Source organism: Mustelus asterias, chromosome 12 (genome assembly GCF_964213995.1).
Source record: "Mustelus asterias chromosome 12, sMusAst1.hap1.1, whole genome shotgun sequence".
Taxonomy (NCBI): domain Eukaryota; kingdom Metazoa; phylum Chordata; class Chondrichthyes; order Carcharhiniformes; family Triakidae; genus Mustelus; species Mustelus asterias.
This window is the reverse complement of record NC_135812.1, coordinates 78,271,688-78,289,340: the sequence shown is the minus strand read 5'-3', so window position 1 is coordinate 78,289,340 and position 17,653 is coordinate 78,271,688. Positions and strand designations below refer to the sequence as shown.

At 43.2% G+C, this 17,653-nt stretch overlaps 1 protein-coding gene across 1 annotated transcript in view; it reads left to right on the top strand.

Moving 5' to 3' along the window:
* The window catches only part of cfap52 (cilia and flagella associated protein 52), a 58,768-nt gene extending 41,620 nt beyond the window's left edge, over positions 1-17,148 (top strand). Inside the window, exons 13-14 of the mRNA XM_078225989.1 lie at positions 8,302-8,413; positions 16,489-17,148. Coding sequence (XP_078082115.1) covers positions 8,302-8,413; positions 16,489-16,664 — 288 coding nt within the window. The 3' untranslated portion in view covers positions 16,665-17,148. The remainder of the gene's footprint in view (positions 1-8,301; positions 8,414-16,488) is intronic.
* The last annotated feature ends 505 nt before the right edge of the window (positions 17,149-17,653 follow it).

The following is a 17,653-nucleotide window of genomic DNA, read 5'->3' as shown; positions in this document are numbered from 1 at the left end:
CGACTCAAGAACAGCATCCTCCCTGCTGCTGTCAGACTTTTGAATGGACTTACCTTGCATCAAGTTGCTCTTTCCCTACACCCTGGCTATGACTGTAACACTACATTCTGCACTCTCTCATTTTCTTCTCTATGAATAGTATGTTTTGTCTGTATAGCACGCAAGAAACAATACTTTTCACTGTATGCTAATACATGTGACAATCATAAATCAAATCAAATAAAATAAAAATAGAAGGAAACCAGAGCACTCGGAGGAAATCCACGCTTACAATGTGCAAACTCCACACAGACAGTCACCCAAGGCTGGAATTGAACTTGGGTCCCTGGTGCTGTGAGGCAGCAGTGCTACTGTGTCACTGTGCTGCCCAGGTTCTCCAGATATGAGAACCTTATCTAATAAAAATCTATCAGTCTCAGTCTTCAAAATTTCAATTTGACTAACCATACAAAGCCTTTTAAGGAAATGTGTTCCACAGTTCCACTATCCTCTGTGAAATAGTGCATCTTAATCACTGTGTCTCCTGCCAATGAAAGATGGCCACAAAGATGACCACCAATACCCATCTGTGCAGGCACTTTTGTCTGCACATGCACAGAAAACCACTAATGGATTTTGTTCTTCCAAACTTGAGCTGTGTCAGGGTCTATTTTAAAATTATAAAACACCATTATAAATTAATATGGCATGATCAATAAAGTGAGTGGAGAACTGCAGTCATACAGGTAAGAAATCCGAATATAAACCGGTCCCACAGAGACTAGCTGTAGTGTAGACTTAAGCTGTAAAACATCCCACAACATTGCACACTGAATACTGCAGAATTTTTATTAGTCTGTGCTAGCTCTCCAGTTGCCTGACGTAATTTTCCTCAATAACAAAGCATGCAAAAGGGTAAAATACAGAAAGAATAACCTATAAACAGAAAATGTTGGGTAGAATGAGCAGATCCTGCAGCATTTGTGTAGAAGCTCGGGTTAGTGGGTCAGAACGCTGAACCTTGTCCAGAGGCTAAATCCTAGATTCCTCACCAAAGATATCATAGCAGTTTATTTTCCTTTATTTCTGTCCTGGCTGCTGCCTACTCCCTCACTCCCTATAACGTCACAGAGTAAACAATACAGTTGCACATGCACTGAGTTGGCAGCAAATACAGCCCATTCAGTCCTGAATGGCCAACTTTAGTTGGAGATTACATACCACTATTCTGCTTGGCCCACCAGAAGAAATAGGATAAAGACAGAGAAATCAGATGCCTTTATCATTTAAATGCTTCAATTCTTCCTTCAACCTTCATAGGAGTGCAAGTCATGGATATGCAATCTACCCTTGTAATTTACACCTTGAAGCTTGGTATTACTCTTGATTCTATACTGTAGCACTGCCAAGGGCCCTAAATCCTTCCTGAAGTGCAATGCCTGCCTAACATAAATGCAGGAATAAAAATAGAAAGTGTTGGAAAACTCAACAAACTGGCAGCATCAATGAAGAAAAAAACAGAGTTAACGTTGCGTGTCCAATATGACTCTTCATCAGAAACGACCAGACCTGCGGTGTTTTCCAGCACTTTCTGTTTTTGTTTCAGAACTCCAACATCCGCAGTAGCAAAACATAGAAACTAGAAGCAGGAGTAGGCCATTCGGCCCTTCGAGCCTGCTCCGCTATTCATTTTGATCCTGGCTGATCATCTAAAGCAATATCCTGATCCTATTGCACCTATTTAAATGCACAACTCCTGGTGAGGTCACAAACCTCCGTACAACTGAAAGCTAGGGCATGATCTTACTGGCCGTTCACGCCATGTTCCCACTGCAGCGAGGTCGGAGAATTTGACATCCAGCCAAATCTCTGTTCACTGCAGCAGCTGGTGTGAATGGCGGTAACATTCTGGCCATAGTTTCTACCTCTTTGAGATACAGGTCAACATTCCATTAAGCTATTGGTATGTATGCACAATATAAATAAAAATGAAGCGATAATTTTATTGTTTCATTCATGATACAATTAATTTGCAATGCTCGGTGATCATGGAAGCTACTGAACATTCTTTGAGGCCACCCAGATGCACACAGATTGCAAAGCAGAGGCAAGCAGTCAGAAAAAACCTCCCTTCAAATCCTACTCACCTTGAATTTCTGTGCACCTCATTTGGCCAAGCCAGACCCACAAGGACATCCACCAATCTGTACTGTTGACCAAAGAACTGGATGCATCCTGGTAGTCTTAAAAAGGCTCAACATGATATTTGAACCCACTGGTCCATGCAACACTACACAACTCTGCAGTTCCCCACAGAGGTAGCATTCCCAAGTATAAAGCTTTCACTGGACTGCCTTTCCACCACAAAACAGTCAAACCTTTTGCTGCAGCTATAGAAGGAATACTCGTTTGAGATGTGAAGTGTTGTATAGTAGCAAACTATGCAAGAAATCCTATCATGCGTCCCAGGGTTAATTTCCAAGGAGAGGCTCAAGTTTTGAGATGGAGGTTTCTGACGGAGGCTTTGAAGACCAGTGCCAATGAACAACTCCATCTGAACAGTGGTTTGATCAGATGTAATGGCCTCACATGCTTAAGCCTCCATGACATATCTAAGCAAGGCAGGGCTGATTGCATGTTTGGAGCTGAGATGGCTTTGGTTGCAGGCACCAGCACATTTGGGGATTCAGCCAAAAATCTGCTGCTATCCACTGTGATACTGACTTATTACCAACACAAGTGACCGGCCAGTTGTCGCTGAAGCAAATTAGGCAAAGGTGGGAATTACAAAGAGTCACTTGAAGTTTCAGGGTTAACATTTCGAGTCCGTATGACTTTTCTTTAGTGCTCAAACCTGATTTTCCAGCATTTGTTTTTGTTTCATATTCCAGCTTCTGCAATCTTTTGCTTTGATTGAAGTTTCAGATTTGGAGGTATTACCAAACGTTGTGGCTCGATTCCTGCAACTTCACAGCAATTTTTCTTTCATGATGTTTATTGATTTGTTGACCTGGTTAGCTCATTGAATATTCTACACCACTGCTCCAATGTTCTTTGGCTAATGCAAATAGCATTCATTGGTCATGCCACTTTCCTCAAGGTTCCTCGGCTAGCTTGCCCTTCCTGCTGTCGGGATGTAGTCTCACCTGGTTTCTACGTCTTCTGAGAGGGTCTGCAGGTGCTCTTCCTTAGAATGACAGGCCCATCTCCTGCGAGACTTCTCTTGGCTGCTTAATTCTCTCTATGCTTTTGAGATAGTAGAATGACAATTGAATGAAGGACTTTATTTTTTAACAAAAGATGGAGAGCAAGCAGTCAGCTAATTTGATTCAATTCCCAAACCTCACTCTCAGGAATGGTCTTTTCCCATGCTTTTGTAATCCTCTGTCCAGATTTTCTGGGGCCCCTCTTGGTTACATTGAAATTATCTTACACAATGACTTTTATATTCTGGCACGGTCACAAGCTTCTCTGGAGTTGTCAGCCTAAGTTCCCATCAGCTAGATTTGCATGAATTCTGGCATACGGTCCAGGAAATTGCTTACCTGTAACTTTGTAGATGATTTAACATTGTCAGTCAGGTCTCTCATCTGAAATTTAAAAAGGTCACTCCTTTGATGTTTTTATAAATGGACAGAAATGCAGTTAAATAAATTAGTTTTAGCTACTTGCCATCTCTAATTGTATGACCTTCAAAATGTGGTTTCCAGATGATTGCTGATTTAAAATTTAGATTTGGTTGATTTTTTAAATTTTCTTTTACTTGGAATCCTGTTGTTAGAGGTAGCTTTGGAAGTAGAATGCCATTGATGGCCATGACTAAATACTATTGAACTGTTGTCTATATGTATTATTGCTAGCCTGGAGTTGTATTTAATAAGAATTCACACTAAAAATTGTGCTGTGACCATATGAATCTTTGAAACAAATTCATTTAGTGCATCAAATTAAAACTATATGAAACAGTTTGACATTGAGGAAAGCTTAAAATTTATATACAACAACAACTTGCATTTACATAGCACCTTTAATATAGTAAAATGTTCCAAGGTGCTTCACAAGAGTGTTTTCGAACAATATTTGACACTGAACCACATAAAGTACTAGTTGATTATCAAAAGCTTGGTCAAAGAGCTAGGTTTTAATGAATGTCTTAATGAAAGAAAGAGATAAAGAGAGACAAAAAGGGTAAGCGATAGTGCTTAGACCCAGGCAGCTGGAAGCACAGTAGCCAAGGCTGGAGGAATAAAATCAGGGATTCGCACAAGGCCAGGTTCGGAAAGGCTATGATATATCTTTTTCTCATTTGCTCATCAGATATGTTTTATCGCCCGTCCCTAATAGTCTTTGACAAGAGGTTGTAAACTTATGCTAGATGGTAGATCGTTGATAAAGGAGCTGGAGATATTTGGATAACTACTCTGAGGAATTCTTACAGTGATGTCCGAGGGCTGGGTTGACTTCAATTTTTGCTATGGCTCCTTAATACTGCACTCAGTTAAATGTCTTGATGTCATTTCTTTGTTGAGATGTTGTAGTAATTGGTACAACTGAGTGGCTTGCTAGGCATTTCAGAGAGCAGTTGAGACTCAACCGCATTGCTGTGGCTCTGGAGTCACACCAGACCAGATAAGAATGGCAGGTTTATAGAGGATTAGATATATTTTTTTTTCATTTGCTCATCAAGCATGTTTTGTTGCCCATTGCTAATGGTCTTTGACAAGATGGTTGTAAGCTTATGCTAGATGGTAGATCATTGACAAAGGAGCTGAAGATGTTTGGATAACTACCATGAGAACTGTACTCCAGCATAATCTGCAACCTCATGGCCCAGCATATCCTCCCTCAACCATTAGTATCAAGGCAGGGGTTCAACCCTGGGGTTCAATAGAGGGTGCAGGAGGGCATGCCAGGAGCAGCACCAGGCATACCTAAAATGAGGTGTCAACCTAGTGAAGCTACCAAACAGGACTACTTGCATGCCAAACAGCATAAGCAGCAAATGATAGACAGAGCTAAGTGATCCCACAACCAACAGATCATATCCATGCTCTGTAGTCCTGCCACATCCCGTAATGAATGGTGGTGGACAATTAAACAACTCAGTGGAGGAGGAGGCTCGACAAATGTCCCCATCCTCAGTGATGGAGGAGCCCAGCACATCAGTGCAAAAGATAATGCTGAAGCATTCGCAGTAATCTTCAGCCAGAAGTCCCAAGAGGATGATTAATCTCGGTCTCCTCCAGTGGTCCCAAGTATCTCAGATGCCAGTCTCCAGCCAATTCGATTCTCTCCACGTGATATCAAGAAAAGGTTGGAGGCACTGGATACTGCAATGGTGATGGGCCCTTACAACATTCCGGCAATAATACTGAAGACTTGTGCTTCAGAACTCGCTGCTCCTCTAGACAAGCTCTTCCAGCACAGTTACAACACCGGCATCTACCCAACAATGTTGAAAATTGCCCAGGTATGTCCTGTACACAAAAAGCAGGAAAAATCCAACCCAGCCAATTACCGCCCCATCAGTCTACCCTCGATCATCAGTGAAGTGATGGAAGGGGTCATCAACAATGCTATCAAGCAGCATCTGCTCAGTAATAACCTGCTCAGTGACGCCCAGTTTGGGTTTCGCCAGGGTCACTCAGCTCCTGACCTCATTACAGCCTCGGTTCAAACATGGACAAAAGAGCTGAATTCCAGAGGTAAGGTGAGAGTGACAGCCCTTGACATTAAGGCCGCATTCGACCGAGTGTGGCATCAAGGAGCCCCAGCTAAACTGGAATCAATGGGTATCAGGGGACAAACACTCCACTGGTTGGAGTCATACCTGGCACATAGGAAAATAGTTGTGGTTGTGCGGGGTCAGTCATCTCAGCTCCAGGACATCTTTGCTGGAGTCCCTCAGGGTAGTGTCCTAGGCCCAATCATCTTCAGCTGCTTATCAATGACCTTCCCTCAGTCATAAGGTCAGACGTGGGGATGTTCACCGATGATTGCACAATGTTCAGCACTATTTGCGACTCCTCAGAGACTGATGCAGTCCATGTTCAAATGCAACATGGTCTGAAGAATATCCAGCTTGACCTGATAAGTAGCAAGTGACATTTGCACCACACAAATGTCAGGCAATAGTCATCATCAATAAGAGACAATCTAACCACTGCCCCTTGATATTCAAGGTGTTACCATCACTGAATTCCCCCACTGTCAACATCCTTGGGGTTAGCATTGACCAGAAACTCAACTGGACTCGCCACATAAACACAGTGGCTATAAGAGCAGATCAGAAGTTAGGAATACTGCAGCGCGTAACTCACCTCCTGACTCCCCAAAGCCTATCCACCATCTACAAGGCACAAGTCAGGAGTGTGATGGAATACTCCCCACTTGCCTGGATGGGTACAGCTCCAACAACACTCAAGAAGTTCGACACCATCCAGGACAAAGCAGCCCGCTTGATTGTTACCACATCCACAAACATCCATTCCCTCCACCACCAACGCTATCTACAAGATGCACTGCAGCAATTCACCAATTGCTTAGACAGCACCTTCCAAACCTACAACCACTTCCATCTAGAAGGACAAGGGCAGCAGATACGTGGGAACACCACCACCTGCAAGTTGCCCTCCAAGCCACTCACCATCCTGACTTGGAAATATATCACCGTTCCTTCACAGTCGCAGGGTCAAAATGCTGAAATTCCCTCCCAGACGGCATTGTGAGTCAACCCACAGCACGTGGACTGCAGCGTTTCAAGAAGGCAGCTCACCACCACCTTCTCAAGAGCAACCAGGGATGGATAATAAATGCTGGCCAGCCAGCGACACCCATATCCCATGAGTGAATAAAACAAAAAGACTATGGACAGTGTATTCATTGCTTGCAAGCCATTTCTTCATATCACATGGAGTGAATTGAATTAGTGGAAGTATGTCATCCTGATATTGAGAACCCCAGGAAAGGGTTGAAATGGATCATTTTTAGACACTTCTGGCTGACATTGACTGCAAATGCTTCAGTCTTACCATTTACACTGAGGCTTGGTTTCCCTTTCATTGAGCATGGGGATATTTGTGGACCCTCCTCTGCTGGTTAAATGCTTAACTTGTCCACCACCATTCATGACTGGATATGCTAGGATCATGCTTCATGACTGCAACTGCCTTGAGTGAGAGGTCTGAAACAAACACCTTCAAAGTCCAGACTGGCGTCAAGCAATGCTGTGTGATAGCTCCATACTATTTACAATCTATCTGACCGTGACTCATCAAAATCAACTGCCCCCTGGTGTCAGAACTAAATACAACCTAGACGGAAAATTCTTCGCCGTCATACTAAAACTAAACTGACCACCATGGACATACATGGTCTACAGTTTGAGGATGACACTCTGCACCAGATTTGCAAGCCACTCTTGATCTCTTCAATTCGTGAGGGGGATGAAGGCCTTATCCTGTATATTTTTGATAAAGTAGATTTAGAAATCCTCATGGCTATTTCTAAAATTTTAAAAACTGAGGAAAAAAAGCAGGGAATTCAAGCAAGTAAACCCAGCGCAGCAACAAATAGCAGCCAATATTACGTGAAAGTACGGGACTGTCAGCCCTGAATTGGCATTCTCCTATACAAAGAGAGCTGGTGTAGGAAATAATGATGGGAGTGGAGTTCTGGTCAGTCAGATACAAGTTTGGAGGTAATCTGGAAAACAGATGCAATGCTGACTTATGTTATAAACAATGAAACAAACTTTATAGGAAGCCGGAGTGGAATATTGCAGAGATAAAGTGATAAACAATATAAAAAAATATTATTTTGAATTACTTGGAACTAAACCACAATAGGAGACTAAGGGGCAATTGATTCAAACTAAGAAAAGGCTGGTGCCCTTATTTTCTACTCCGGAGGGAAATAAAGCATATGTCGTTTAATTCTGTCATCAGTTTAGAAGAAGAAAGAACTTGAATTTAAACCCAACCCAACTTTTCTGAGCTTTGCATTTGAAGCTTTATTACATTGCATCTCTCCTCCGACCGTTCTAACCACTGCGTTTTATGATGTAGCTCCTCTTCATGAGATAAGAGGTGGTAATTCCATTTCATGTTATTAAACTGAGAACTGTTCCAAGGAGAACTGGCAGAAAGACAGATTTTTAGTAAGGAAAAATGCTGTTTTGTGGAAAACTGCCACTCCATATATGTGTGAGGAATTATTTACAGTTTAAAGTGAAATAATGCTGAATTAATGGCTAGCTTATACATGTTTGAAAGTGTTTTTGTTCCAGTTGGAGAAGTACTACAGTGCTGCTATTTATTTCAGATTGGTTATTGGGAAGTGTATGATGGATCAGCTATCAGAGAACTGGATGGTTCCTTATCAGGTTCTGTTAATGGAATGGACATCACAGCAACTGGTGACTGCTTTGTTACTGGTAAGAAAAATCTCCAACCATGATTTGGCTGAAAATGATCATCTAAGAAGTAATTTTCTATGGGGGTGATCTTGAGCCCATGCTCACCATCCATGTGAATGCCTGTGGGGGCTCAAGATATGGAAGTGGCAGATCTCGCTGGCAAGATCGCGATTTTGTATCTTCCCCACCCCTCGACAACATCATCAGGTTCACACCCATAATAGGCATGAACCTGCTTTACATGGTCTCAATAAACTTTAATATCATTAACCTGCCCCCTCACCACATATTGACCCCTGCCGTATATTGACACTGCGCCGACATGTTTACAACAGATTCACCGAGATGTGAATCTGTCATAGGGGTCTCCTTGGGGGCATAAAGGCAAGTATAGCTCCCGGGTGAGGGGAACATGGCCAGGCAGTGGCCGTGGAATGTGCAAGGCCGGTGATGGCTGGTGTTGGGGGTGGGGCTGGGGGAAGGAGCCGATGATCGGGGGAAAGAGGAGTAGGTGCCAGTACTAACTGTTGTGGGGGGGGGAGGGAGGGATGGTGTGGTTGAGTGCCGGCTCCAATCGGTGGATGGGGGGGTCAAGTGTCAGCCCCACTTGGGGGTGGGTTGAGAGGAGCCCCTGAGACTTCCATGGTGGGCTGGGGCTGGAGGGAGGTTTATTGCTGTTCTGATTGGGGCGTCCTTTGAAGATGGTGCCCCGATCTCAGTGCAGCCGGATTTTGTCTGTGTGCTGAGGTCTCACTGCCCCCCCCCCCCCCTCCCCACCGCATGACGGTATGAAACATGCCCCCTTGATTTTTTGAGGCAGAGTGTTTTAAACCTGGAGAGAAAACCAGCGTGTTTCTCTGGAGAGAAGTACGCCGGCTTTCTTGCCAGAAACAACACGGCCATTTTTTGGTAAGATTTTGCCCCATATGTCTTGTGTTCATGGAATAACCTCAAAAAGCAGTTTTGAAGTGACCATATATTTCTAGATTGCTGCCTGCCAGGCAGGGTATGCCATTATGGATATGTGTCTGTTGTTAACATAATGAACAGTTTTTCTCTGCTTTGTTTCTGCTATTAACTAACAGCAGTGCTTAATGTATACAGCGATTGCAAAATAATCTATGCTATTGGTACATGATGATTTTTAAATTGAAGTGCGAACAATTGTGAAATAAGTTTTCAGTGATCACATCTAAATTATTTCTCAATAGTCTGGAAAGCAACAACATCAAAATGCAATCCTACAATACACTCATCTTTATAAATCAATAACAGGGAATAGATTCACCTTTGCACCGTAAACACAAATCTCAATAAAGACCTCATAAAATTAAACTTCACATCGTTGGAAAAAAACTACTGATAACAAGGATGTACTTTAAGATGTTGATCTAATCTCAGTGTTGAAGGCACCAAGATATATTCCACTAAAAAAGAAAAACTCTGGGAAAGATGCACTCTCCATGGCTAAAGTTAAATGCAGTATCAAATCGAAAGAAAAGGTTTATAATGCTGTGAAGATTAGGGGAAAATTGGGAATATTTTTAAAACCAGGAAAGGATGACTAAAGAAGAGTATGAGAGAAAATTAGCAAGGAATATAGAAAAACAAACAGGAACAGTCTCTAAAAATATTTAAAAACAAAAAGAGTAACTCCAGTGAGCATTGGTCTCTAAGAGGTTGAGAGTGAAGAATTAATAATGGGAAACAAGGAAATGGCAGAGACTTTGAATAAGTATTTTGTCTCTGTTTTCACAGTAGAAGACACAAAAGGTATCCCAAAAATAGCAGAAAATCGGAAGGCAAAAGGGAGTGAGAAATTGAAAATAATCACTGTCACCAGAGAAAGATATACTGACAAAACTAATGGGACTAAAGGCTGACAGCTCGCCTGTCTCTGATGGCCTGTATCCTAGGTGATGGTCGATGCATTGGTAGTACAACTTCCAAAATCCCCTTGATTCTGGATTGGAAAACTGCAAATGTAACACCTCTACTCAAGAAAGATGGGAAACAGAAAGCAGGAATCCATAGGCCAGTTGGCCCAATTCCTGCCATTGGGAAAGTGCTGGAATCCATTATTAAGCATGTAGGAGCAGGATATTTAGAAATCATAACACAATTAGGCAGAGTCAACATGTTTTAGTGAAAGGGAAATTGTGTTTGATAAATTTATTAGGATTCTTTGAGAATGTAACGCACAGAGTGGATGAAACAAAACCAGTACATGTTGGCCGGAATTCTCCGAGCTCGCCTGAAGCTGGGATTCTCCAGTCCCGCTGCAGCGAATGCAGTTTTGGCGAAGTACCAAATTCTGTGATCTCACTGGCAGTGGTGCCGGGGTGAATGAAATCGGAGGATCCCAGCTGAAGAGTATTTGATTTCAAAAAGGCATTTGGTAAGCTACCACATACAAGGTTACCACACAAGAACTCACGGTGTTGTGGAGGATATACTACATTATAGCATGGACAGAGGACTTGTTATTTAACAGCAACTGGAGAGTTGAGATAAATGGGTCACTTTCAGCTTGGTTAAACTTTACTTAGTAGAGTGCCACAGGAGTCAGTACTGGAGCCTCAAATATTTACACTCTGTCATAATAACATGGATGAAGAGCAGACTGAATTGTAGTCAAATCTGCTGATGATACAAAAATACATAGGAAAGCAAGTTGTGAGGAGAATACAAAGAATCTGCAAAATTATATAGATAGGTAGACAAAGTTTGGCAGATGGAGTATAATGTGGGAAGATGCAAGGTTGTCCACTTTGGCAGAAAGAATTGGAAAACAGAATATTACTTAAATGGAGAAATACTGCAGAATGCTGTGGTACAGTGTGATTTGGGTATCCTTGCACATCAATCATAAAAAGTTAGCATGCAAGTACAGCGAGTATTAGGAAGGCAAATGGAGTGCTGGCCTTTATTGCAAGGGGGATGGAATATAATAGTAGAAAAGCATTGTGATAACTGTCGAGGGCATTGGTGCGACCTCACCTAGAGTACTGTGTGCAGCTTTGTTCTCCTTATTTAACAATATACTTAATTGGAACTGATTCAGAGAAGGTTCACTGATTCCTGGATGACGAAGGTGTTGTCTTTTGAGGAAAGATTGATGGGTTTGGGCCTATCCTCATTGGAGTTTAGAAGAATGAGAAGTGATCTTACTGAAACTTGTAACATTCTGAGGTGGCTTGATGGGGTAAATGCTGAGAGGGTGTTTCCCCTGGTGGGGAAATCTAGAACAAGGGAGGACAGTTTAAAATAAGATGTCTCCCATTTAAAATGGAGATGAGGAAGAATTTGTACCCTCAAAGGGTTATTCATGTTTGGAATTCTCTTCCACAGAGAGCAGTGGAGGTTGGACCGTTGAATTTATTCAAGGCTGAGTTAGACAGATTTTTGCTAACAAGTGAGTCAACAGTGGTTGGGGTCAGGCAGCAAAAGGGGTTAAGCCCACAGCCAGATCAACCATGATCTTATTGTATGGTGAAGCAGGCTCGAGGGGCCAAATGGCTACTCCTGCTCCAATTTCTTGTATTTTTATTGTGTATAAATTGTTTATTCTTCACTTAGATTGGGGATGACATCCTCTCTATTGATTCACAGTAATGTTTTAGATTTGCTTCAACCTTTTTATTCTTTCTATCTTTTGTTTATTTTACTGAAAAGCTACTTAACGTCTTTACTGATCAAAATCTTTTTCATTCTATTGAACAAATTGCATTCTGGGCTGCTCTACAGCTGTTTATCGACCTGTGTGGCATATATGTGATGTCAGTGTAAAACTACTGTGTTATACCAGTCTCAGCAGCAGGAACTCATTGATAAGGGAATATAAGATTCGCATAGAACATCAGACTGAGTAAGCTGTGCTGATTTTAAACCTATTAGGAAATTTATTTGAAATAAGTGCCACACAGTCTCCTTTGTAAGGCGGAGTCTTTGACGGCAGAAGGTGTTGGACAGCTCCGTGAAGGGGTAGACGCTTTGTGTTCTTCAGCGCCTTTGTGCCCTCACACAGATTGTGCTCCCCCCAGCCCCTGATCGTGCCCTGCAGCTCTTGTTCTACAGGGTCTCCTCTCAGAGCCACTGCACAGTGCTGCTGGAGTCTGTGCTCCTCCAGCACAGTGATTAGTAAGATAGCTAGCTCCACTGACTCCATCCTGGCATTGCACACAATCCTGCGAGGGTTGACAGAGAGAGAGAGAGTGCTTGGTGTCACAGCTACTGACCATCATTATCTCCCCTGACCGATTGACTTTCCTGACCTATCGGCAGCCAGTCCCAAAGCTTCGCCAGCAGTGATCACACACTCACAACTCGGGTGCCCTCCCATCTCCAGAACATGACAGAACCTCACCCACTCTGACTTGCCTGTACCCTTCTGTTTGGATCTCCCCTCCCTTAACCTCACCGGGGGTTCTTACAGGAGGGCCCTGTGCTCCCTCACCCTGACTGGCCAAGGTTAACTGGATGGCTATGCTCACCTTGCAGGGGCTGCTGGATCCTGACTGGCAGTTGTTGGGGTCCTGGCAGAGAAGTGACCCCATTGCCTCTTGATCCTGTGCCACCAAACTTTGAGCCCTAAACCCTGAGGATTCATCCCAATCCTTCAATATGAGATTGTGGGGAGCTGACACCGGTAAGAACAAAGAACAAACAAAGAACAAAGAACAATACAGCACAGGAACAGGCCCTTTGGCCCTCCAAGCCCGCGCCGCTCCCCGGTCCAGGATTGAATCCTGAATCCAGGATCCCCGCCCAATTTTCCAGCCTATCTACATACCAATATCCTATCCACCGAGCTGTCCCTCACAGCTACGATGCTTTGTTCATCACAACCTATTAACTCACCCCCACCCCCCCATTCCAGACCATGTGATCTCCAGGGAGAGGCGAAAACCCAGAGTGAAAACCCCAGGGCCAATATGGGGAAAAAAAAATGTGGGAAATTCCTCTCCGACCCCCTGAGGCGATCGAAACGAGTCCAGGAGATCACCCTGGCCCTGATCGGAAAATGCTTCCCAACCCTATTCATTTCCACTTCCACGAACACCATATGAATTCCCTGCCCCCGAGACAGGTTCCCAACTATCCGCAGTCTCGCTCTGTACTGGCACCAGCAAGATGATCATAGAATGAAGCCTTGAAACGAGAAACAAGGAACAATTAGCCCGCGCCGCTCCCTGGTCCAAACTAGACCACTCTTTTGTATCCCTCCATTCCCACTCCGTTCATATAGCTGTCTAGATAAGTCTTAAACGTTCCCAGTGTGTCCGCCTCCACCACCTTGCCCGGCAACACATTCCAGGCCCCCACGACCCTCTGTGTAAAATATGTCCTTCTGATATCTGTGTTAAACCTCCCCCCCTTCACCTTGAACCTATGACCCCTCGTGAACGTCACCACCGACCCGGGGAAAAGCTTCCCACCGTTCACCCTATCTATGCCTTTCATAATTTTATACACCTCTATTAAGTCTCCCCTCATCCTCCGTCTTTCCAAGGAGAACAACCCCAGTTTCCCCAATCTCTCCTCATAACCAAGCCCCTCCATACCAGGCAACATCCTGGTAAACCTCCTCTGTACTCTCTCCAAAGCCTCCACGTCCTTCTGGTAGTGTGGCGACCAGAACTGGACGCAGTATTCCAAATGTGGCCGAACCAACGTTCTATACATCTGCAACATCTGACCCCAACTCTTATACTCTATGCCCCGTCCTATAAAGGCAAGCATGCCATATGCCTTCTTCACCACCTTCTCCACCTGTGACGTCACCTTCAAAGATCTGTGGACTTGCACACCCAGGTCCCTCTGCGTCTCTACACCCTTTATGGTTCTTCCATTTATCGTGTAGCTCCTCCCTACATTATTCCCACCAAAATGCATCACTTCGCATTTATCAGGATTGAACTCCATCTGCCATTTCCTTGCCCAAATTTCCAGCCTATCTATATCCTTCTGTAGCCTCTGACAATGTTCCTCACTATCTGCAAGTCCTGCCAGTTTTGTGTCGTCCGCAAACTTACTGATCACCCCAGTTACTCCTTCTTCCAGATCATTTATATAAATCACAAACAGCAGAGGTCCCAATACAGAGCCCTGCGGTACACCACTAGTCACAGGCCTCCAGCCGGAAAAAGACCCTTCCACTACCACCCTCTGTCTTCTATGACCAAGCCAGTTCTCCACCCATCTAGCCACCTCCCCCTTTATCCCATGGGATCCAACCTTTTTCACTAGCCTACCATGAGGGACTTTGTCAAACGCTTTACTAAAGTCCATATAGACAACATCCACGGCCCTTCCTTCGTCAACCATTTTGGTCACTTCTTCAAAAAACACCACCAGGTTAGTGAGGCATGACCTCCCTCTCACAAAACCATGCTGACTATCGTTAATGAGTTTATTCCTTTCTAAATGCGCATACATCCTATCTTTAAGAATCTTCTCCAACAACTTCCCCACCACGGAAGCTCAAGCTCACCGGCCTATAATTACCCGGGTTATCCTTCCTACCCTTCTTAAATAACGGGACCACATTGGCTATCCTCCAATCCTCTGGGACCTCACCTGTGTCCAGTGACGAGACAAAGATTAACATAAGGTTAATTCTTGATGGCCAATTAGTGCCCTGAGCACGAGTCTCATGAATGTCACCCACTCAGCCTATTAGGCTTGGCTCTATGACTCTCATCACACCCCACCCTCCCACTCCATGTGCCCAGCAGCCACCCCTGCCCCAGACTCCCATGTCACAGACTGCATACTCACACAGCATTGAAAGTGGACTCCAGGACCACCAACACTAACGATGAACCCCACCCCGCAGGACAACGTTATACCCCTGGCAGCTGCCCTCCCCTTTCTCTCACCCCCCCCCCCACCTCAGACACCCTTGACACCCCTCCCCCTACCCTGGCCACCCCTGAGCCACCTGAACATCCCCCCCATACCCCACTTCCCAGAGTTGCCCATGGACTCCCTGGTGCTCAGTGGAGACAGTGGTGCTCACCTCCTTCCTCCCTCTCGGAGATCAAGGCATCTGGTTCCTGTTTTTGAAAAGCAGTAGTAAATCACGCCGGCGAGACGTCACGTCTTGTGGGTGGGAAGATTCAATGAGGGTCAAAGATGCAACGTTAACCAGGCTAAGTAGATGCTAATAGATTCAAATTCACGTTAATCAGGTTCATGCCCTTCTTGGGGCAGTCTCCCAATAAATTGCAGTGAAACAGGTCTCTCTCTCTCACTTTCTTTGACAATCTCTTTCTCTGTTTAAATCTGCCATCTTAAATCTGGCATCAAGTAGGTAAGCAACTAATCACATAAAAATATTTCAGTTATATTGCCTGGAATTTTATCGCCCGGCCTGCCACGGGAACTGGAGCGGGTGAGGGGTGGCGCATGGAAAGGTCTGTTGACCTTGGGTGGGATTTTATGGTTTCGGGATGAGGCCAGAAAATCCCACCCATTGTGTTAAAAAGAATTAATATACAAGACATTTACACTTGACAGCCTTGCTTTTTAATGTATCCATTACATATCCTGCTGTGAGTTTCTCACAGTGTATGTAGATGATGTAGAACATCATTGCTTGTTTTAGAATACAGACAGATGTCCTGTACCCAGGTTTGTGCCTACCTGCTATGATAGCTATAAAAGAACAGCCAAGATGACTCACTCCCACTCTCTATTTTTAGCCTCCTTCTTGTTTGAAAGCAGCTAACCTTTGCTTTGCAAGCTCCCTGAAACCCATCAAACATAGGCCCAGTTTGTTTGTCAGAGACACTACAATTTGGAACTGCAACAACTTGCTTACTCCAATGTATTTTCTAATCTAATTATTGTATTAATGGCCTTCTAGGTAAAGTGTATTAAGCACACCAGAAGGATCTACAATAGGTGCAACATGAATAAAACATTCTATTTATTGATGCTCCACAATATTCCTCTAAATTATACTCGTCTGAGCCTGTTAATATTCTGTGTAATTTGTAAATCATTACCACAGTATAATGAATGTCCACATAATATATCATGCTTGTTCTGATTATTTACTTGAATCTTCATGTTTTTTTTCAAATCAGGAGGTGAGGATAAACTGATAAAATTCTGGGGGTACAACGAAGGTGAGGTTACGCACATTGGAGTGGGTCACAGTGGAACCATCAACCGTATTAAGATCTCTCCCTCCATGAGACACATGATCAGTGTGAGTTCTGATGGAGCTATTCTGCGATGGAGATATCCTCATACAAACTAATTTGCAGCACACTTTTATTGGCACAAAACAGTATTGCTTCAGAATTCCATCTTTGACTTTTTAAGTTTCAGTGATAGATTTTCATGATATCGGCTTTCAGAGAAGTAGACTTGGCCGTTCTGTTGGTACCTTTCTCAAATACTTCCTTCCCTTAGGCATTAATGAAAATTTAGCATCTTTAATTGTTAAAATGGAAATCAAATAATTTTGGGAGAAATCCTTTTTTCCAGAGGTGTAAATGACTTGAAGTTTAAATACATTAAATATTTTGTGATTCTGTAAAAACTGAGTTCAATTAATGCATCCACTTTAATAACTTTTAACTGTGTAAAATCAGTAAAAATTGATATCCGTGCAGTTATGCATTACCTTTTAAGTAGCATCTTCCACATCTGTCTGTTTCAATGTACTGATGATATTGAATAATGCAAAATTTTTTAATACACTGTAACTTATAGAAGAAATAAAAACATAATTTGACAGCACCACACCTGGTATCTTTAAATAATATCAAAGTTTTTAAAAATGAATTATAAACTTGTGGCAAAATAATTCCTCTGCCCATTACGTGTAATAAAGCCTAACCCAGTTTTAAAGAATGGACTTTCTTAGAGTGCAGAAAGGAATGTACCCTTGCAAAGTTATTGCCTTCTTGCAATCTCCATGGGGAATGGAGCAAAGGCTTGAAGAAAATAGCTGATAAACTATTTTAATGAAGTATTAGGCTGTATTGATCTGCGACCTATATATCTCAATTACCTAAAACGATTCATTTTGTTGCAATAGTTCAGCCGCCTATCCTTGTTGAAGGGGATAGTCACATGATTCAGGATGGATGAGTTGCAAAAATGGAATGAGACTGCAAATTATCAGCCCCAGGAATGGCAACCCACATATCACCTCAACCTGGTTAACCTTAAGTGCCTTGTAACTTTGCTATGGTAAATGTTGGCATGTATTCGATCAATAAACACATATTTGAGCAACCC